Source organism: Scylla paramamosain, chromosome 19 (assembly GCF_035594125.1).
Source record: "Scylla paramamosain isolate STU-SP2022 chromosome 19, ASM3559412v1, whole genome shotgun sequence".
NCBI lineage: Eukaryota > Metazoa > Arthropoda > Malacostraca > Decapoda > Portunidae > Scylla > Scylla paramamosain.
The window spans coordinates 1,205,001-1,227,740 of NC_087169.1; the positions used below are offsets into that span (position 1 = coordinate 1,205,001).

The window sequence follows — 22,740 nt, forward strand, 5'->3', positions numbered from 1 at the left end:
CCAGCAGCAGGCGACGGACCTAGGGTGAAGGAACGAAGGCAGGAAAAGGGTGTGCATGAAGAGCAGGTATAATATATATATATATATATATATATATATATATATATATATATATATATATATATATATATATATATATATATATATATATATATATATATATATATATATGAATTAACTAGATATAGTGCATAACTAAAGGCAAACTAACTGATAATTGACTAATTTATTGAATGACCATTAGTAGGTACTAATGAAATAATTATTTTATAGTTATAATTAATTAATTTACTATGTATCAAAATAAGTAGCTGAGTGATTGATTAACCGACTAAGTCATTGACCAATAACTAACTAGTAACTTACAACAAATTAACCACAAACCAGTTAATAACGAACTATGTAAAAAATTAACTAACCAACTAACTAACTAAACTAGCTGACCTATCAAAACTTCAATGCAGATCATCAAAGTAAAAACTTAATTAATCAAGAAATACTTGAGAACCGTAGCCCTCCCACCCCAGCAAAGCCTCCTCACTTACTTCCTGCAGCAGATCCGCCCAGAGACTCGCCGGTGACTGTCCAAGGAAGTCGTGCAGGAACTTCAGAAGCGTGGCGTGGTCAGGCACCTCGCCACACAGGTCAGGGCTCTCCATGGCCTGATGGGGAGGTGGAGGCGTCGTCATCATGAATCAAGAACACCAGTCACGTTCAGTTGGGATTAATAAGTAAATAAATAAACTAAACGACTAGCAAATGATTATGTTAAATACTCGAAGCACCACCGCTGCACCTACTACACCATTAACACACTACCACACTACTGCCACACCACCACAGCTCCACCTCCACCATCTCCACCATCACCACTACCCATATCGAACCACCACCATATCACCACTATAATATACCTCCTACACCACCAACACCTCCCCGCAACCACACTAAATCACCATCACTACATCCCAACACTACACCACCACGCTACCCCCGTCAGCACACATTCACCACTCAGCAGGACGCCAGCACGAGGCACCTGAGCAAGGACGGCAGTGACGGTATCGTGGAGCTCCTGCCTGCTGGCGGTGTCGGCGTGGAAGGTCACCACCAAGCCAGCAGGGGTGTGTCGCGCTACCACCCGCGCCACCACCTTTCCGGCGTCCTCACCCAGAAACTCGTCCACTTTCTTCACTAACAGTACATTTGTGGATGAAAATAATGATGATGATGATATTGATAATGATAATAATAATGATAATAAATAAATAGATAAATGAATAAAGATAGATTAAAAAAATACATTAATAAACACTAAGGAAAAATAGTATAATGAAGTAAAGCTGAGCACAATGATGGTAAAACTAAATAAATTAATAAGGAATACTAATGCAGTAATATTAAATAGTAAAGTAGTTGATAATGAAAAAGAAAGTGCATATAAAAAGAGAGAGAGAGAGAGAGAGAGAGAGAGAGAGAGAGAGAGAGAGAGAGAGAGAGAGAGAGAGAGAGAGAGAGAGAGAGAGAGAGAGAGAGAGAGAGAGAGAGAGAGAGAGAGAGAGAGAGAGAGAGAGAGAAAGAGAAAGAGAGAGAGAGAGAGAATCAGGGACGATAAAGAACCAACGAATAACAAATCAGATGAAGTTACAAAATATAATCCTTTACAAAAATCATACCAAAAGAAAAATAAACAAATAAATAATAATAATAATAATAATAATAATAATAATAATAATAATAATAATAATAATAATAATAACAATTATAACAATAATCCCCACTAGCAAGTTCAAGATACAAGATAAAGACAAACAATAAAAGTCGAGTCAATCAAGTCATGCGAACAAAAAAAACACGGAGCATCATTCAATACTGAGCTGATCCACCCCGTCACTCTCTCCTTGCCTTCCCACGTCACCCCCACACGGTCTGACTCGCCCAGCAGTGTGTGACTGTCGCGACCAAGCGTGAGGGAAGCGGCGAGGGAGGACGCGAGGACCGGCCACTTCAGCCACACCTTGTAGCTCCACCAGTCACGGAAATCCAGGACCAGCTGCGTGGAGGGGAGCGCCGCCGCCTGGAGGTGAACACAAAGGAGGAGAAAAAAAGAAAAAAATGACTTATTTCTACCCACAAAGATTCCTCACCTAAAATAATTATCCAGCATGAAAATATCCACTGAGAGAGAGAGAGAGAGAGAGAGAGAGAGAGAGAGAGAGAGAGAGAGAGAGAGAGAGAGAGAGAGAAAGAGAGAGAGAGAGAGGTGGAACTTACCTGGTCGAAAGAGAAGCTGAAAGTTTTCTGGTACCACTGCAGGAGAGAGACGCCCCACTCCGCCTTCACCACCATGTTGCCCCACTCCCAGGTGTTCACCACGTACTCCCACCCAGTCCAGTCACGATTGAACCGAAATATTTCTAGAATTCAAAGTGATAAAAAATATTTTTGCAATATTTTTCTTGTATAGTTTAAATAATTTTTTTTTTTCTCTCTCTCTCTCTCTCTCTCTCTCTCTCTCTCTCTCTCTCTCTCTCTCTCTCTTGCTTTGAACTTTAGCTTCTCAGGCTCCGGTTCACTCACGGTTCAAGTTCCAGCCAACGTGAGGACAGAATGCCAGGTGTGTGCGCTGCAGGATCCGAATCCAGCGTCCTCCGTCAGATGAGACTATGCGTGCGGTGCGTGGAGGGAGATAAAGGGAGGGTGTCGTGAGCTCCAGGTAAGTAAACAACTCAAATACACTACTGTGGCACTGATGACGCGACCGACAAAAAATATTAGAACAGTACTATCCAAATAGTTATGATTTCAAAAGGTATAGCGAACAACTTTTTTTAATTATAAATTCTTATTTGCAAGAAATCAAGTATATAAAAAGACCTGAATAAAAGGACTTACTAACATCATAAGAAACGTATCATTAAATTTTGCCTTAATAGTCAAATTTCGTTCTACATGAAGTGTGGACGTACTTACCGAAAGTTTTCATGTTGGAAGAAAGGCTGAAAACCCGGGAAGTTAATTTTTGTGTAGTCTCTTGAACAGCTTCACTTGACACTGACTCTTCCGGTCCATCACACTCCGCTTTCTTGGAACATTCTTCGTCTACATTTAACATTACGGAATCAGGATCATTTTGCTTTAAGTCTTCTGATTTATGATCTCGACCACTACAAACTTCATTCTGGTCTACTGTCTGTTCTTTTCTTAAATCTGAGTCGCAATCACTGTCGACGTGGTGCCGCGACTTGGCTTTTGGCTCCTTGACACCGCCGTCCCCACAACCTTCAGCATCACACCTGCCAGCCTCACCTCTGTCATCCGTGACCTGAGTCTCCTCGTCCTGCTTCTCCTGCTTGAAGTGAACGAATTCTAACGATATGTCAGATTTGGTAGACTTGACTTCCCCATTAACTTCCCAATGTTGCTTGCCCTGATTTTTCCAGAGCTTCGTCTCCCACTCGAGGGCTGTAGAGATAATTGGCACATGTAGGCTCACCTGCCAGTGTTTTCTGAAAGTTAAGAGAGGACTCATGGTTATAAACAATTGTCTAATGTAATCTATCAGTTCTTAAAAAGACATTTTACAGAAAACTTTTTTTCGAAACAAATGAAGTATTGGCACCTTCAAACACATGACTGCAAACCTACCCAGTGTGTGGCGTGACGGTGAGGTTCAGGAGACGCCGACGCTTCCCCGGCATCAGTGAGTCCACAGATACGCCAAAGATGGATTCAGAGAACTGAGTGCGCACCACCACGCCCCGTCCTGCCTCGGTTCCGGCTGCGTCTCGCTCTATGCGAGGTATAAACAATCCTTTTAATTCGTTGCCTCAAGGTATATCATAGACTCCTTTATAAAGAAATCTATGGTTGCATCTTTTAGAAAGGAAAATTACGACTCCGACTATAGCAATGCCCTTCACATTTTATGCAATTTTTATTTTTAATTATAAATATATTAATAAACTACCAAATAAAAATAAATATAGGAAGACAAGGCAACAGATAAAACTAAACATGACATAAATGAAAAATAAAAAAAAATTTAAGACAAAACAATATATATATATATATATATATATATATATATATATATATATATATATATATATATATATATATATATATATATATATATATATATATATATATATATATATATAGATAGATAGATAGATAGATAGATAGATAGATAGATAGATAGATAGATAGATAGATAGATAGATAGATAGATATAGATATAGATATAGATAGATAGATAGATAGATAGATAGATAGATAGATAGATAGATAGATAGATAGATAGATATATATATATATATATATATATATATATATATATATATATATATATATATATATATATATATATATATATATATATATATATATATATATATATATATATATATATATATATATATAACAAGAAAATCTATAAGACAATATTCTCACGCTCTCTCACCTCTTCCTCGGGGTGCCACGCTACGCTCACCAACTCCTCAGCTGATCCAACGCCCCCCACATGCTGGTACCTCTGCGCCACGATTTTGAGCGCATCACCTGTGTAGCCACCTGTCACCTGGAGGACGCGACCTGAGTAATTCCCGGTGACATTGCATCCACAGTTAGTCAGGTCAGTCTGTGAACAATGACATCTTACATTAGGCGAGTGGGAGGAGGTGTGTGTGTGTGTGTGTGTGTGTGTGTGATTTATTCCAGCAGGTGTTCAGCTTGAGTCTTAAATTGAAAAAAACGTCATTAAATTTAGTTAGTGTATTGTTCCTTCATTTAAGACTCGTTAGGTTATGCACCCACCCACCTGCAGAGCCAAGGTAAGGGACCGGGTGGAGGGAGAGGTCCCCACTCTGAAATACAAGAAAAGTTGAAGCTTCAGTCTCTCTCTCTCTCTCTCTCTCTCTCTCTCTCTCTCTCTCTCTCTCTCTCTCTCTCTCTCTCTCTCTCTCTCTAATACATTAGTTCACTTAGAAATAATTTCTACCCTGACCAAACCACTTAAATGACATGTCGCTGAAGGACCACGACCAAATAGTGTCATTATATTAAATTTATAGACATGTAATAAAGAAGTGTCCTATAGCTGTTATTTTCACGCTATTGGTATATCATATAGGGCAGTGATTCCTAACCTTTCCCAAGTTCATGCATCCTTCCATGAGCTTTTGAGATATTCATGTACAATTAATTAAAAGAAAATCACGCTTTTCTCTAACTTTAAGACTGAAAATATATAAGTAATAGTACTTATCTATCCATCTTCGGTGCGGTGTATTAAGTGTTACCTGAGAAATGTTTGAGTGGAGTCATCAGTTCGGTTTAACGTGTAAGCGGTGACCAGGCGGAAGGATGCTGCCGATGCCTGCTGGCTGTGTGCCGGGATCCCCACCACTGTTACCAGCATCAACGCCGCACCTAGAGTAAGGGAAAGATGGTTGTATGGTTTATGACAATACACATTTCATTCGTTCATGTAAATTATCTTTGTAGTGTCGAGTACAATAATTTCGGATTAGTGATGATTATAGATAGAGTTTCTTTATAGCGGTAAGTTCGATAATTACAGAATAGTTTACCACTTCCAACGTAATCGCAGAATAATTCCTCTTGGAAGTTGATAATCTGCGTATAGTGTCGTACAATAATCACACACCAGTTCCTTTAGGTAAACTATTTGTTATATTGGCTAATATGATAATTATAGAATGGTCACTCAACAATGTTTCCACTAGGACGAACAACCCCACTCGCTTATGAAACCTCAGTTCCATGGTATAGCAGGTCGACGTTTTACTTAAAGAATATCCACACCTTTCCAGTTTTGGATGCTAACCGGGGTAACTCAATCATTTTTTAAGACTGAATAACATTATGCTTGTGGCGCTTCCTGGCTTTCCACTTTCCCTTACATATCCAGTCACGCGGCAATTTCAAAATACACGTTAGAATATTTTCGCGAACGGTGAGTTTATTTGACGGTTTAAAATTGTTTGGATTTCTCTCTTACTTGAATCACGGTTGGTAAAATAAAGTGAGGATGTTGTGAAAGAACAAGAAAAGAATGTTCCCTCGTGCAATTGTGGGGCGTGTGGAGGCACCTGGCAGCTCCCCTACTCCCCTCCCATTAGTCTCCACCTCACGTAGTCACTGCTGCAGACGATGGGAGACGGCAGAGTTCATGCTTACAAACCACAATGTAGTTTTATAACATGCTTTCAATATGAACCGTACTGTTTTCAGTAAAGTAAAGGAGCAAATGATAGTATACTAAATAATAGTACGTGTTCACTAACAAACTTAGGTACCTTATTCCCATCACACACACACACACACACACACATACACACGATTGTTAGCATACATCATATGGAAGAACATCTAAGGGCCGTATTGTTAAATCTCTTCGTATTACCACTACCTAATCTACTCACCAAAACACCAGTACATGTTCCTCGCTTGGCACCACCCAGATGGATCACCGGGCAGTGTTGGTGTCCTTCAGCTGACACACACGAGCGTTCACTGGGGCTGAGCTCTCCCAACTAACCCTGCCATGACCCTCAGCCTGCACCTCGCCTGTCACCTTTCCCCCCCTCCCCCCCGCCAGCCATTCTATTCGGGTAAGGCACATGACAAGAATAGCAAGGAGATGAAGTATCAGGAGACTTGTAAGGTCCAGCACCCAGGCCGAGAAATCTTAAGTCATCATGAATTGGCGGATGTATTTACTTATCAATTCACTTATTATTATTATTATTATTATCATTATTATTATTATTATCATTATTATTACTTCGAGGGATGGAACACCGTATGAGGAGGTAAAGCCTACCTTAATGATATCGAAATACCTCTATCGTATCACCACGCACCCTACACCATTCCAGTGACTAGCTTTTTTTTTTTTTTTTTTCAGTCCCTGGATCATCCTAGTCACTCTTCTTTGCACAGCCACAACTGTACACCGTAATGTAAGAGAGGCCTTATCAAAGCACTAAATGCAATGTTTTATAGGCCGCAGACTTGTAGTATCACTTTGTTTTCTCTCTCTCGAAGATTTAGCTATCTCCCTGGCCTTTAAGCTGCTGTTATATATTGTGCATCCCTCTCTCTCTCTCTCTCTCTCTCTCTCTCTCTCTCTCTTACTTCTTACGTAGAGAACGCTACCTCATTGATATCGAATTTCATTTCACACTTTTCTGTCCAATCATACTTTCTATCCAGTCCTGTCTTATCTTCGTAATTTGGTGTCATTCGCAAATTTACTGACGTCACTACTTACTAGTAATTCCGGAATATAATGATGCTAATAATGGAGGAGGAGGTGAGAAGAAACACAAGTGCTGGGAGGATAGTTTATTCCCGACTAGCTTCGCACAAGCTTCTTCAGGGGAACTAGTCGGGAATAAACTCACCTCCCAACACTTGTATTTCTTCTCACCTCCTCCTCCAGCTTGTCGGAATGTCTGAACAATAATAATAATAATAATAATAATAATAATAATAATAATAATAACAATAATTATAATAATAATAATAAGAAGAAGAAAAAGAAGAAGCGGAAGAACAAAAAACAAGAAGAAGAAGAAGAAAAAAAAGAAAAAGAAGAAGCAGAAGAAGAAGAAGAAGAAGAATTATAATAATAATAATAAGAAGAAAAAGAAGAAGCGGAAGAACAAAAAACAAGAAGAAGAAGAAGAAGAAGAAGAAGAAGAAGAAAAGAAAAAAGAAGAAGCAGAAGAAGAAGAAAAGAAGAAAAAGATGATGATGAAGAAGAAGGAAAAAATAAATAAATAAATAAACAAATGAAAATAACAATGAATTCAAGGACATTAGTTACTCATATAACTTCTAAGATTTGTTCTAGAGCAAACATAAAGTGATCTGAAAAAAATAAATAAATGCAGCAGCTCAGTGATCCAAGACGGAGGGCAGTCCGATGTGCTACTGACAGACTGCGAAATTACTTCCACACATCAGCAGACAAAATGTGAACAAACTTGTAACTTTAAAACTTTTTTCCCTAAACCCTTGAAACAGCTATTCTTTGTCAAATGAACGGTTGCCACTCAACACTGAAGAACCAGTGCCAGGACCTGCTGAAGCTGTCGGTGGTGTTCCCAGTTTTTACAAGTCTATCAAGATGGCTGCCATTCCTACGATGCTCACTCTGAGCCTGAAAGAAAGAAAAGGAACAAACGCAGAAGGAAAACCTTGGAAGTAATATAAAGCGATATATGGAAGAAACAAAGATGTAAATATTTGCCATCATGCTTACCACGTCATCAATATTCTCCTAATTATCATAAATTCTTGTTATAGTTAGATTAATGCTGGAAGAGAAATTTATAGTTACAATAATGCTGGAAGAGAGAATTAATAAGAAGCAGGTACAAGGAGCCAGTAGGCTAGTAGTAGTAGTGACAATGTGCATATAAAGTATACACGCTACAATCAATTTCCAATTATTTATTTATTTTTTTTTCTTAAGCCCCAGTTAAATCTGCACACACATGTGCACTCTCTTTTTTTATGCTGCTGCTGCTTCACTTTCTTCTTCTTCTTAAAGCCACACCTTCCTGTTATGGCAAAACAGCCCCTCCAAACAAACCTTCCACACACCGTGCCTTCTCTCTCCTCACCCTTCACGCCCCAAACCTGCGATCCCTTCCTCACCATCTCTCTTCACTCAATCTACAAATGTCTTGTCGCACCGATGAGGATCACAATAAGTATTTAATTTTAAAATCGTTTTATACGATAAAAAGTTTGTTTACCCCAACGTCCAGCTCTCGTAGCAGGAGGGGGTGAGGATCGCACAGACCAGGGCGAGGTTCCCCAAGTGGGACTCAGCCCAGCAGTATGCCTGCACCAGGGCAGAGTCGGCCGCTGCCAGGGACGACTAAACTACCAGTTCAGGGAGAGTCACGAGGCAAGCCACCAGGGAACAGCAAAAGTAGAATAAATTAAGAGAAAATCTGACGCATCCTCACACAATAAAGACGCGATGGACGTCATCCACTTCGTGAAGGGCGTCCTTCAGTGAAAACACAGAACATTGGAAAGGAGACCGTCAAATGAAAAGAAGGAGTACTCCTGAACCACAGCACCTCAGTGGAGGGAGAATGATATTGGAAGTCAATTCTGCGGGACGGGCAGGTGTCCACCACCACCACCTGTCCTGCAGGATAGGTATCCACCGCCACGACCATCACCTGTCCTGCAGGGCGGGTATACACCGCCACCACCTGTCCTGTAGGACGGATATCCACCGCCATGACCATCACCTGTCCTGCAGGGCGGGTATACACCGCCACCACCTGTCCTGTAGGACGGATATCCACCGCCATGACCATCACCTGTCCTGCAGGGCAGGTATATACCGCCACCACCTGTCCTGTAGGACGGATATCCACCGCCATGACCATCACCTGTCCTGAAGGACGGGTATCCACCGCCACCACCTGTCCTGTAGGACAGGTATCCACCGCCACCACCTGACCTGTAGGACGGGTATCCACCGCCATCACTTGTCCTGTAGGACGGGTATAAACCGCGACGACCATCACCTGTCGTGCTGGACGGGTATCCACCGCCATGAATATCACCTGTCCTGCAGGACGGGTATCCACCGCCACCATCTGTCCTTGTAGGACGTGTATTCACCGCCACCACCTGTCCTGTACGAAGGGTATCTACCGCCACCACTGTCCTGCAGGGCGGGTATCCACCGCCACCTCCTGCCCTGCAGGACGAGTATCCACCGCCACCACCTGTCCTGCTGGACGGGTATTCACCGCCACTACCTGTCATGCTGGAAGGTTATCCACGGCCACCACCTGTCCTGCGGGACGGGTATTCACTGCCATCACCTGTCCTGCTGGACTGCTATTCAATGCCATCACCTGTCCTGCTAGACGGGTATCCACCGCCATGACCACCACCTGTCCAGCTGGACAGCCATCCACCGCCACCACCTGTCCTGCTGGACGGGTATCCACTGCCACCACCTGTCCTGCTGGACGGGTATCTATTGCCACCATCTGTCCTGCAGGGCGGGTATCCACCATACCCGCCGCCATGACCATCACCTATCCTGCTGGACGGGTATCCACCGCCATGACTACCACCTGTCCTGCTGGATGGGTATCCACCGCCACCACCTGTCCTGCTGGATGGTTATGCAGAGCCACCACCTGTCTTGCTGGACGGGTATCCACCTCCATGACCATCACCTGTCGTGCTGGACGGGTATCCACTGCCACTACTTGTCCTGCTGGACGAGTGTCCACCGCCATGACCATCACCTGTCCTGCTGGATGGGTATCCACCGCCATGACCATCACCTGCCCTGCTGAACGGGTATCCACCGCCACCACCTGTTTTGCAGGGCGGGTATCCACCGCCATGACCATCACCTGTCCTGCTGGACGGGTATCCACCGCCACCACCTGTCCTGCAGGGCGGGTATCCATTACCACCACCTATCCTGCTGGACAGGAATCCACCGCCACCACCTGTCCTGCTGGACGGGTATCCACCGCCACCACCTGTCCTGCAGGGCTGGTATCCATTACCACCACCTATCCTGCTGGACAGGAATCCACCGCCACCACCTGTCCTGCTGGACGGGTATCCACCGCCACCACCTGTCTTGCTGGATGGGTATCCACCGCCATGACCATCACCTGTCCTCCTGGACAGTCATCCACCGCCACCACCTGTCCTGCTGGACGGGTATCCACTGCCACCACCTGTCCTGCTGGACGGGTATCCTTTGCCACCACCTGTCCTGCAGGCCGGGTATCCACCGCCTTGACCATCACCTGTCCTGCTGGACGGGTATCCACCGCCACCGCCTGCCCTGCAGAACGAGTGTCCACCGCCACCACCTGTCCTGCTGGACGGGTATTCACCTCCACTACCTGTCCTGCTGGAAGGTTATCCTCGGCCACCACCCGTCCCGCGGGACGGATATTCACTGCCATCGCCTGTCCTGCGGGTATTCACTGCCATCACCTGGACGGGTATCCACCGCCATGACCATCACCTGTCCTGCTGGACGGGCATCCACCGCCACCACCTGTCCTGCTGGACGGGTTTCCACTGCCACCACCTGTCCTGCTGGACGGGTATCCATTGCCACCATCTGTCCTGCAGGCCGGGTATCCACCGCCATGACTATCACCTATCCTGTTGGACGGGTATTCACCGCCACCACCTGTCTTGCTGGACGGGTATCCACCACCATGACTACCACCTATCCTGCTGGACGGGTATCCACCGCCATGACTACCACCTGTCCTGCTGGACGGGTATCCACTGCCACCACCTTTCCTGCTGGACGGGTATCCATTGCCACCACCTGTCCTGCAGGCCGGGTATCCACCGCCATGACCATCACCTATTCTGCTGGACGGGTATCCACCGCCACCACCTGTCTTGCTGGACGGGTATCCACCGCCATGACCATCACCTGTCCTGCTGGACGGGTATCTACCGCCACCACTGTCCTGGAGAGCGGGTATTTACTGCCACCGCCTGTCCTGCAGGACAAGTATTCACCGCCACCACCTGTCCTGCTGGACGGGTATTCACCGCCACTACCTGTCATGCTGGAAGGTTATCCACGGCCACCACCTGTCCTGCGGGACGGGTATTCACTGCCATCACCTGTCCTGCTGGACGAATATTCATTGCCATCACCTGTCCTGCTGGACGGGTATTCACTGCCATCACCTGTCCTGCTGGACGGGTAATCACTGACACCACCTCTCCTGCTAAACGGGCATCCACCGCCACCACCTGTCCTGCTGGACGGGTATTCACTGCCACCACCTGTCCTGCTGGATGGGCATCCACCGCCACCACCTGTCCTGCTGGACGGGTATCCCCCGCCACCACTTGTCCTACTGGACGGGTATCCACCGCCATGACCATCACCTATTCTGCTGGACGGGTATCCACCGCCACCACTTGTCCTGCTGGACGAGTGTCCACCGCCATGACCATCACCTGTCCTGCTGGATGGGTATCTACCGCCATGACTATCACCTGTCCTGCTGAACGGGTATCCACCGCCACCACCTGTCCTGCAGGGCGGGTATCCACCGCCGTGACTATCACCTGTCCTGCTGGACGGGTATCCACAGCCACCACCTGTCCTGAAGGCCGGGTATCCACCGCCTTGACCATCACCTGTACTGCTGGACGGGTATCCACCGCCACCACCTGTCCTGCAGGGCGGGTATCCATTACCACCACCTATCCTGCTGGACAGGAATCCACCGCCACCACCTGTCTTGCTGGACGCGTATCCACAGCCACCACCTGTCCTGCTGGACGGGTATTCACCGCCACTACCTGTCATGCTGGAAGGTTATCCACGGCCACCACCTGTCCTGCGGGACGGGTATTCACTGCCATCACCTGTCCTGCTGGACTGGTATTCAATGCCATCACCTGTCCTGCTAGACGGGTATCCACCGCCATGACTACCACCTGTCCAGCTGGACGGGCATCCACTGCCACCACCTGTCCTACTGGACGGGTATCCACTGCCACCGCCTGTCCTGCTGGACGGGTATCTATTGCCACCATCTGTCCTTCAGGGCGGGTATCCACCATACCCGCCGCCATGACCATCACCTATCCTGCTGGACGGGTATCCATCGCCATGACTGCCACCTGTCCTACTGGACTGGTATCCACCGCCATGACTACCACCTGTCCTGCTGGACGGGTATCCACCGCCACCACCTGTCTTGCAGGGCGGGTATCCACCGCCACGACCATCATCTGTCTTGCTGGAAGGGTATTCACCGCCATGACTACCACCTGTCCTGCTGGATGGGTATCCACCGCCACATATTAAAATCTGCAATAATAGACACAACTGTAGGTGTCCGCCAAGGTGCACCAACAAGTAGTTTATTATTTGTAATATATATAGATAAAATGGTACAAATGCTAAAAAGAGCTGTAGAAAGAGATGGCTTTCTCGGTAGTTTACATGTATTATTACTAATGGATGATGCTGTAGTACTTGCGACTTCCCGAAAAATGTGCTTAAAAAAACTAGCCTCTGTTTCGGAATTCTGTAAAGAAAGTGGAATGCTAATCAATGAGAAGAAAACCAAGTTCTTTGTGATCAACGGTGATGAGAATGATAGACAGAGTTTGAACAGTGGCGGGGTGCAGGTGCAATACTGTAACCAGTACCTGTACCTGGGCGCATGGTTCACCGACGCAGCCCACACGAACACTGTTACAGCACTGCACCACACCGCGAGTGAGGCCATAGTGAATAAGTTTGCCATATTTTGTGCCAGTAACACTCTAATGCCTTTTGTTTATAAAAAGAAAGTATTTGATGCTGCAGTAACAAGTGCCTTATTATATAGCTGTGAGTCATGGTTCAGTAATAATTCAAAAAGTGTAGAAAAACAGTATAATAAGCTGATAAAATGTTTAATGGGAGTGAGGAAAAATACTAGTATAAATCTCTGCATGATAGAAGCTGGAATCAACCCGTTAAATAAGCTAGTGGCTGACAGAAGATACAAATTTATAACACTAGCTGATCAGATGGACAGAGACATTCCTTTTCACTACATATACAACTTATGTAGGGAAGAAAACACTCCAGGTTATCGGTTTTTGGAACAAGTAAGATCAAGAAACAGGAACCCTGATGAACTCGATCATGTTAAGCAAACTGTAAGAGAAAAAGCTCCAGGCGCCACAAAGCTAACAACTTATATAACATATATGAATCCGTCATTAATGGTTCACCCGATCTACAGCACCACACAATATGTACCAGATTACAAACGTGAGGCCTTCACCAGACTACGTCTCGTGTCACACAGTCTCCGAATTGAAGTGGGGCGGTGGAGTCGAACCCCGCGTGACCAGCGTGTGTGTCCCTGTGATGGCACACACATACAAACAGAGGAACATGCATTGCTACACTGTCCACTCAGTGCACAACACAGGAATGACCACCCACACATCACATATGACACCCTACAAGCAATGTTTACTGATAACACCCATCTGGAGGAAGTTTGTGACTATGTATATGCAGTTCTGAAATTTTATAAAAATTACTCTTAAAAGATAGGGCAGACATCTGTTTAAGGTAAATACTGTTAATGTATTTTACTTATATTCTCTAAGCTCTGGTAATTTTTGCATTTAAATGTACGTGTCATGTTTTATTTCGGTGAATTTCTTTTTTGTATTTTCTATGTACTCAGTAGGAAAGTTCTTAAACTTAAGATAATTTGTTTAGTTATTAATACCTAGTAAGCGGCTCTCTACATAATGTGACTTATCAATTCAATTTGGACGAAGTAGAGATCAGAATAATATGTATCTTATCAATTTGTAATGGTACTTTGTCAATAAACTACTACTACTACTACTCCTGTTGGACGAGTATCCACCGCCACCACCTGTCCTGCTGGACGGGTATCCACTACCACCACCTGTCCTGTTGGACGGGTATCCGCTGCCACCACCTGTCCTGATGGACGGGTATCCACTGCTACCACCTGTCCTGCAGGACAGGTATCCACCGCCATGACTAGCACCTGTTCTGCAGGACCGATATCCACCGCTAGCACTTGTCCTGTAGGGCGGGTATCCACCGCCATGACCACTACCTGTCCTATAGGAAGGGTATCCACTGCCACCACCTGTCCTACAGGACGGGTATCCACCGCCACCACCTGTCCTGCAGGGCGGGTATCCACCGCCATGACCATCACCTGCCTTGCAGGACAGGTATCCACCGCTACCACCACGTCAGGTGTTTTCAGCACCTGAATGACAACAAGCAAATCATGACTTTTGGATTTTTCATAGACATGTCCAAGACGAAAACTCACACACAGTGCCTCAAGAACAATGTGCTGGCCAGCTACATAGCACTGCGCGTGTTAATGGACACTTTGTGTCAAGTAGAGCTTAGGAAATACTGAGTAGGGCAGTTCTTGTCGTCATGCTAAACACTGCCACTGATTACTACATTTCTCTATTTCTCTTCAAGTACTTGTTGTGCCTACACTCAATGTATTCCTAAAAAGAGTGACCGCTCTCATCCCTCATATCACCGTTCTATTGCTTTAATTTCCTGCCTTACTTAAGTTTTTAACCTATTCTCAACAGGAAGATTCTTAAACATCTATCACTTCACAACTTTCTATCTGATCGCCAGTGTGGGTTCTGTCATGGGCGTTCTACTGATAATGTTCTGGTTTTCCTTACTGAGTCTTGATCATCCTCTTTTAGGGATTTTGGTGAAACTTTCGCTGTTCCCTTAGACATATCAAAAGCTTTTGATAGAGTCTGGCACCGAGCTTTGACTTCCAAACTACCCTCCTACGGCTTCTATCCCTCTCTGTACCTTCATCTCAAGTTTCCTTTCTGACCGTGCTATTTCTGCTATGGTCGTTGCTGTAGACGGTCGTTGTTCTTCTCCTAAATCTGTTGACAATTGTGTCCCTCAGGATTATGTCATGTCACCCACTCTCTTCCTATTATTCATCAGTGACCTTCTAAACCAAACTTCTTATCATATCCACTCCTACGCTGATGATAACCTACACTTTTCCATGTCTTTTCGTAGACGCCCAACCTTCAGGAAGTAAACAGCTCACGCAGGGGAGCCACAGAACACCAGACTTCTGATCTCTCTAAAATTTCTGACTGGGACAGACTAAACTTAGTATTGTTCAGTACCTCAAAAACTCAAATCCTCCATCTAACAAATCGTCACAACCTTCCAGATAAACTATCCCCTCTTCAATGACGCTCAACACTGAACGTCAGTGGTTTGTCCTTTACTTATACTATAAACTTTAAACTTCACATACCATCTCTAGTTAAAACAGCTTCTATGAATTAGATGTTCTGAGTCGTCTCCGCCAGTTTTCTCATCTTTCCCACACCAACTGGTAACTCTGTACAGGGGCCTTATCTGTCCATGTATGGTGTATGTGTCACACATGGAGGGTGGGGGGGGTTCCACCCATACCGCTCTTTTAGACAGGATGGAATCAAAAGCTTTTCGTCTTATCATTTTCTCTTTGATTGTTTTTAGCCTCTCTCTCATCGCCGCAATGCTGTATCTCTTACTATCTTCTACTGTTACTTTCACGCTAAGTGCTCTTCTGATCTTGCTGACTGCATTCCTCCTCTCCTTTTCTTTCTCTCATCCCTATTCTGCCCACCTCTCTAATGCAAGAGCTAACCAGTATTCTCAATCATTCATCCATTCTCTGGTAATCTCTGGAACTCCCTCCCTACATCTGTATTTTTTCCCTCCTTTGACTTGGGATTCTTTCAAGATGGAAGTTTCGAGACACTTATCCTCTGTTATTTGATCTGATGTCGCTTTGGGAGCTGGCATTTAAGTGGACCTTTATATATATATATATATATATATATATATATATATATATATATATATATATATATATATATATATATATATATATATATATATATATATATATATATATATATATATATATATATATATATATATATATATATGACCCTGCCGTAAAACTGAACAAACACTTGAATCTATATATAGACCTTATTTAAGTTTGGTTGGTTATATGTATATTGATACATTTATATGAAGGTTTAGAGTCACTCACACTCATTGCAAAGACAATGTCCAGGACTTGTGACCTGGATGTGGTTTACCCTCCCTCCACTTTTTTTTTCATTTGTTTTACGTATTCTTTTTGTACTTATTCAGTTTTAGGCAAAGCTGCTACCGTGTGGTATAGTTTGAAGCATGGCACAACGCACAGTGTTAGCTGACACACATCACAGGTGTACATGCTTCTTTTCTTCTTTTTGAGTAGAGCACAATAGGCACACTGTCTTTGGACTTTTTTATCACTATTTTCATCATGGGATCCTGTCTCTACAAAGAAATAAATGTCTTCCACTGAGTCGTGCTGGACATGGCCCAAGAGAGAGATCACCACTAGGCTTCCTTAGGTGGTAGATGTCACCAGCATATTTTGAGATTATCTCAAGTCAACTGTAGCTTGAAGTCAAGGAAGCATTTCCGTCCACCATTTGCTTTGTAAATAACATGGCACTTAAGTGATGAAATGTCCAGCAATCTGAGAAATATTTACTTATAATATTTCTTCACACCTTCCTTCCGAGCTGATGTTTGTACGGAGATTATTTGGTCCATTTTATCTATTCCAGCCATGTGATGTTTCCTGTATTTGATGCACACATCTGGCTTACTTACTTGCTTCCCTGCTACTGTTACCTCTTTCATAGAATCCTCATATACTGTGCTTAGCATGTTCACATATTTCTTATCCCTCCATTTCATGTGCATCATTTTATGCTTGTACTGTACTACAGTTTCACCTTTCTTCAGAATTTTGTAATTAACTTCCGAGGATAGCAGTTTTCTGTTGGATCTCAGTGCCTATTCCATCGTTTTGTTGTCAAGAAGAATTTCAAACAATTCTGGTGAGGTGTAGAAGTGATCAACTCCCAGAATGTAGCCCTGATTCAGTAGGGACTGCATTAGTCTCAAAACTATCTGAGTAGGCTTTGTAAGTGTTTCCACTTTTTCATCTGACAAGGTTTCTATTTCAAAGTCATATTTTGTTTTCTTTCCTGTGTAGACTAAAAGATCCCAAACATAGCCAGTATCAGACTCAGCTAAGATATAACTTTCTATACCGAATGTAGCTCGTTTTAGTGGAATATATCGCTTCCACTTTAGCCTACCTTTCCAGAGCAGGAGAGACTCATCAATGCTTACATTTTGCTTTGGAACATAAGATGATTTTAATCTTTGTATGAGAATATCCAGGACCTCCTTGAACTTGTATGTAGGGTCACTGTTATCCTCATTGTCAGTGAAATGCAGGTACTTTAGAAGAAGAGCAAATCTGTCTCTTGATATACATTTTCCAAAAAAAAGAGTAGCAATAAGCTGATTGGTAGAGTGATATGAATAGATAGATGGCTTTTTCACAATTCCTTGTAAAAGGAGCAATCCAAGAAATGCATACATTTCTCCTTTGTTAGTATCTCTCCATAACAAGTCTGCTTTTTCTCTTCATTTTACCCTTTCTCCTTTTTTTCATCACAGACTTTTGCTGCATACTTATTGGTCTCTGATATAATGTGATCCAGCAATTCGTCATCAAAAAAAGCATGAAATATTTCTAAAGGTGACTGGTCATCTTCCAGGACAAGTTTTACACCACTATCTCCCGTAAAGGGAAAAGGCTCTCTGTCAACAGCTGATTGACTTTGCCAGTTATTTTGAATATCATCATCAGCATCTGTTTCTTCTTCAGCATCAGACTGGTCATCTGGCTCAACCTCAGAGTCTGATTCTGTATCAGTGTAAGTACTGACAGTAGATGAATCAGAATCATCAAAATCATCCAAAAAATCAGCATCTATATCCTCAGCTACCAAAGCTGTAATATCTTCCGGCTTAAGAGGTCTCCTTCTCCTTCACATGATAAACTAATAATAAAGGAAAATAGAAAAAAGGCAATAACTCTTAGTGTTAGCTGATGTGAGTTACATATCCGCCAACAACAAAGCACAAGCGGTGACTGTCCTTGAGAGGCAATGTCGGCAAGTGTCAGCGGATTTGAGATGCCAAATACCGATTTATTTTATTAATTTTGCTAGTAGTAAGGAATCGTCTATATATAGACCATGCTACAATCTAGTGTGGTCAAATCAGAGCAAACGTCTATATATAGACGCGCCGACAAAAAGTCCCAATTTCGAAACGTCTGTATATGGATCCTCCGCCGGGAAGTGGTTAATACTTGTCTGCTCCCTAGTGCTGAATGAATAACACACACACACACACACACACACACACACACAATTTTTTGTTTAGTGACCAACAATGAAACAAGCACAAAAGGTGTGAAGTGTCCTGTCATCCTTTTTGCTGCCAGTAGTGTCTTTGACAGCCACACTTTATACCATTCTATAAAGGCTGATGAAAAGCCACGCAAGTCAAAGGGTTCGAGCAGTACCGAATTTCACTGACCATCGATAAAATAAACAGTAAAAAGCCTGAAGTACTCGGGCCACACTGTTCTTCGTGGCCTGCCAGTGGTGCCTCTCAAACCCACACTTCACACCAACACGTTTCACAAAGACTCAGAAGCCGCGACACTCAAAAGGCACCGATAGTACCTGAATTGCACGACAGGGAAGGGACACACACCGCTACCGATACAATACACCTACCAGTACACAAAACTGCACCACCTCCCAGCCCGGGAGCTCGAAGAGACCTTACACGCAGGTTTACATACACTAGGACTTCGCTAAGGGGTTGCCAAGATCTGCCTGCCGCTCTCCTCACTCGTTCCAAGATATAATTTTCTTGCAGGCTTTCAGTACACGAGTTCCAGGCGACGCGTGGACAGACAGACAAACATGAGCAGCTTGTAGACCCAGTGTTGTTCTGCCTACCTACACACCACAAGAAATCGCTGGGATGGAATGGATGTTACAGATGAGGAACTTAATCACAGTGACTTGTGGAAGGAAATGTTATTCTTTAAGTCTTGCATGTGTAGTTTATTGTTACGACCATCTAACCTAAAATGTAAAGCTGGAAGTGACAAACACGACTCTAATAAATCTGTTGGAAGGAAAGGAGCCTCTTTTTGCCATACTTGAGAAATTTCCGTCGTGGTAAATGTATAAAACAAAATATGTACTTAAGAGTAGCTTGCTTACACGCACAAAACAAGTGCCTTGTGGTTCAGTCAGTTAACGCTAGTCTTTTCAGTCTGCTCAGTTCAAACTCTGGTCACGTCCACCTCCCTCATCAAAAAAGTAATAAATAAAAATAAAACATATACTTACGTGCCAAAAATGAGCCCTGGAAATAAAACTAACGCTATAAATAAAGAAAACACAAACTTCTTCTCACTTTGCCAGGAATGTGGCTCAGATTTCTATCCACAGGAACTGAAGTAGAAAAGAAAATGTTTGCCTAAGACTCCCTAGCTTATAAAGACACGCTCTGGGATGAATCTGCCGCTACACATTAACAAAACACATCCCTTTCTATTCCATGAAACGAAGCCTTCACCTTGAACGTGGCTCAGATTATTGTCCTCAGAAGTTTGGCGAGAGAAAGATGAAATATTTCCTTAAAGACTAATAAAACTTTTCATAATGAACATGGTTTAAAATCTGCCCAGAACAATTCTGAAAAAAAAAGAAAAAAAAAAACTTAAAATCTACATCAGAGAAGGATCTGCACTGCCACATTACAAGGCACAGATAAGGAATTATAATCCTTCCTTAGTTTTCTGGAACGTGGTTTAAAATAGTCAAGAAGAATTAAGAAAAGGAGAATACATCACTTAAACTCAGTAACTTACATAACAAAAGGAATCACGTTAGTATAACAAAACCCACAAATAAGTCATGTACTCGTTGGTCGTCACTTTTCAGGGAAGTGGTTGAGATTCTGTCGTAATGAAATAAAAAGACCAAAAGGCCAACGATAAAGAACCGACTCTTCCCGCCTCACACTCCAGGCACGTGGTGAAATTCTGTCTTAAAGACCTTACAAAACAATACTTAAGTTACACACCACAAGGAATCGTATTACAAAAACAAAAGCTTCAGGTAAAGAGTACTCCTCTCCTCACTTTTATGGACCATGCCTCAAATGCCATCGCAAAAAAATAAATAAATAAATAAAATAAATAAATAAAAATAAATAAATAGATAAAAAAAAATTATATATATATATATATATATATATATATATATATATATATATATATATATATATATATATATATATATATATATATATATATATATATATATATATATAAACGAGAAAATTGAACTTAAGACTTACTAGCGGATGTAAGAGAAGGAATCACATTGGTAGAAAAAGGGTAAAGATTATGAAGGCTCTTCTTTCCTCACTTTTGTGAACGTAATTAAAACCTCTCCTAAAAACTCAGAACACAAGAAAATATCAGCTTAAGACACACATACCAAATAGAATGGTATTACTAAACCAAGGTAGAAAATATGTACTGAAGACTATTAACGTTACATCGCAGAACAAATCATATCACCAGAACAAAGTTTAGAGGTAAGGAAGACACAGGCCTCCCCACTCTGAAGAACGTGTTTGAAATTTCTCCCTTGAAGAATTACAAAAGCGTGAAAATGTCAGTTTAAGATTATCGAACCTAGGAAACAGGAGGAATCGTAGGCGTAGAACAAAGGACAGATAAAAATAATCCTGTTTTCTCACTTTCCAAGAACATGTTTGATATTTATGTCGTAAAGAACTTTCAAAGTGAGAAAAATATTTCGCGGAAAGCACTAAAGTTACGGCAGAAGGAATGGTATCAGTACAACAAAGGTTAGGGATACACACTATGCATCCCTCCTCACTGTTAAGGAACGTGGCTAAGATTATGTGCTGAACAATATAAAAAGTGAAAATAAATATCTATTATACATTACTATATTTACATAGCACAGGGATTCGTATTAATGGAACAAAAACTGAAGGTAAAGAATTGACTCGTATTTTCTCACTTTCCAGAAAGAAATGTTTTATAATTGTGTAGAATTAAGACACGAGAAAATATCAACTTAACACTTCCCAACCCACGAAGCAGAATGAATATTAACAGTAGAACAAAGGCTATACAAAAAGAAGACTCTGCCCTCAGTTTCCTGCGACCTGCGTGGAGTCCTGCCGTGGAGAGCTTAGAAAACGAGGACTGTAAGTGGGAGGGAAATCTTTACTGGATTATATATTTTTTTATTGTTTTTTTTCATTATTATTATCATTTAAGAGCTCGTGCCAAGGACAACAAAAACTACAATGTTCCTTGAAGACTGTGAGTGAGAGGGAAGAGGTTCACTTTATTTTTGTATTCATGCAATAAAAATAAAAAAATCGTGAAAAAAAAAACTCACTCAAGACGCCAGAGTGTGGGAGTCTATAGGCAAGTCCAACAATTTAATCCAAATGTGGAGCAAAAGGTTTTATTTTCATGAGGTTCTCTGGTCTATTCCAGTTCGTTTCGTCTCCTCATGAAGGGCGTTGGCAAACATTTCTTCCTCTCACTTTCTTAACACTAGGTGGACACTTTATTGGAAGTTACTGGTTTTCCGCACGATAGTATTCATGATCGAGGCGCCCCCGCGGTGCAGTGACCAGCGCCTCACTGCATTAATGATTCTAAGTGAGTTATGACGCCGCAACATCCAGGTGAAGGTGACGAAAAAGGTTCCCATGATCGAACGCGTAACCTTCCTGGCCTCGCCTCCTCTCTCCTGCTTGCCATGCCACCCACCCCCCAGCTTCTTCACTCCCCAGCTTTAGTAGTAACGACCCCCCGCAGACCACGTAATTGCACGAGTCATTACCGTGTGTGTGTGTGTGTGTGTGTGTGTCACGAGGAGGCCAGGAAGCAGCAGCAGAATTGGCCTTTAGGTATTTACATTGACTTGTTTGGATGACGTGAATATCAAGCATCTCAGTTATACTTGAGGTGGGATTAGGTTAGCGGTTGTTAGCTGGTTGTCTGTCTGTTTGTCTACCTGTTGATTTGTCTTTGTGCCGATACATCAATGTATTTTATTTTTCTATTTACCTCAGTGTTGTTCTGTATCTATCTATGTGTT

General features: G+C 42.9%; 1 protein-coding gene across 6 annotated transcripts in view; it reads right to left on the bottom strand.

Annotated features, from left to right (window-relative positions):
* The window catches only part of LOC135109543 (uncharacterized), a 50,685-nt gene that overhangs the window by 2,039 nt on the left and 25,906 nt on the right, over nucleotides 1-22,740 (bottom strand). For 3 of the 6 annotated variants that reach the window (XM_064020938.1, XM_064020935.1, XM_064020936.1), the window contains 11 exons: nucleotides 5,304-5,433; nucleotides 4,823-4,868; nucleotides 4,466-4,642; nucleotides 3,649-3,793; nucleotides 2,974-3,509; nucleotides 2,581-2,664; nucleotides 2,275-2,417; nucleotides 1,906-2,077; nucleotides 1,040-1,194; nucleotides 546-662; nucleotides 1-19 (listed from right to left, as the gene is read on the bottom strand). The exon at nucleotides 1-19 is cut by the window's left edge and continues 63 nt beyond it. In XM_064020938.1, the coding sequence (XP_063877008.1) occupies nucleotides 1-19; nucleotides 546-662; nucleotides 1,040-1,194; nucleotides 1,906-2,077; nucleotides 2,275-2,417; nucleotides 2,581-2,664; nucleotides 2,974-3,509; nucleotides 3,649-3,701 (1,279 nt within the window). In that variant the 5' untranslated portion in view covers nucleotides 3,702-3,793; nucleotides 4,466-4,642; nucleotides 4,823-4,868; nucleotides 5,304-5,433. Of the gene's footprint in view, nucleotides 20-541; nucleotides 663-1,039; nucleotides 1,195-1,905; nucleotides 2,078-2,274; nucleotides 2,418-2,580; nucleotides 2,665-2,973; nucleotides 3,510-3,648; nucleotides 3,794-4,465; nucleotides 4,643-4,822; nucleotides 4,869-5,303; nucleotides 5,434-6,449; nucleotides 6,462-22,740 lie in introns of those variants that run through there. The other 3 variants (XM_064020941.1, XM_064020939.1, XM_064020937.1) reach the window with 2 other exon arrangements.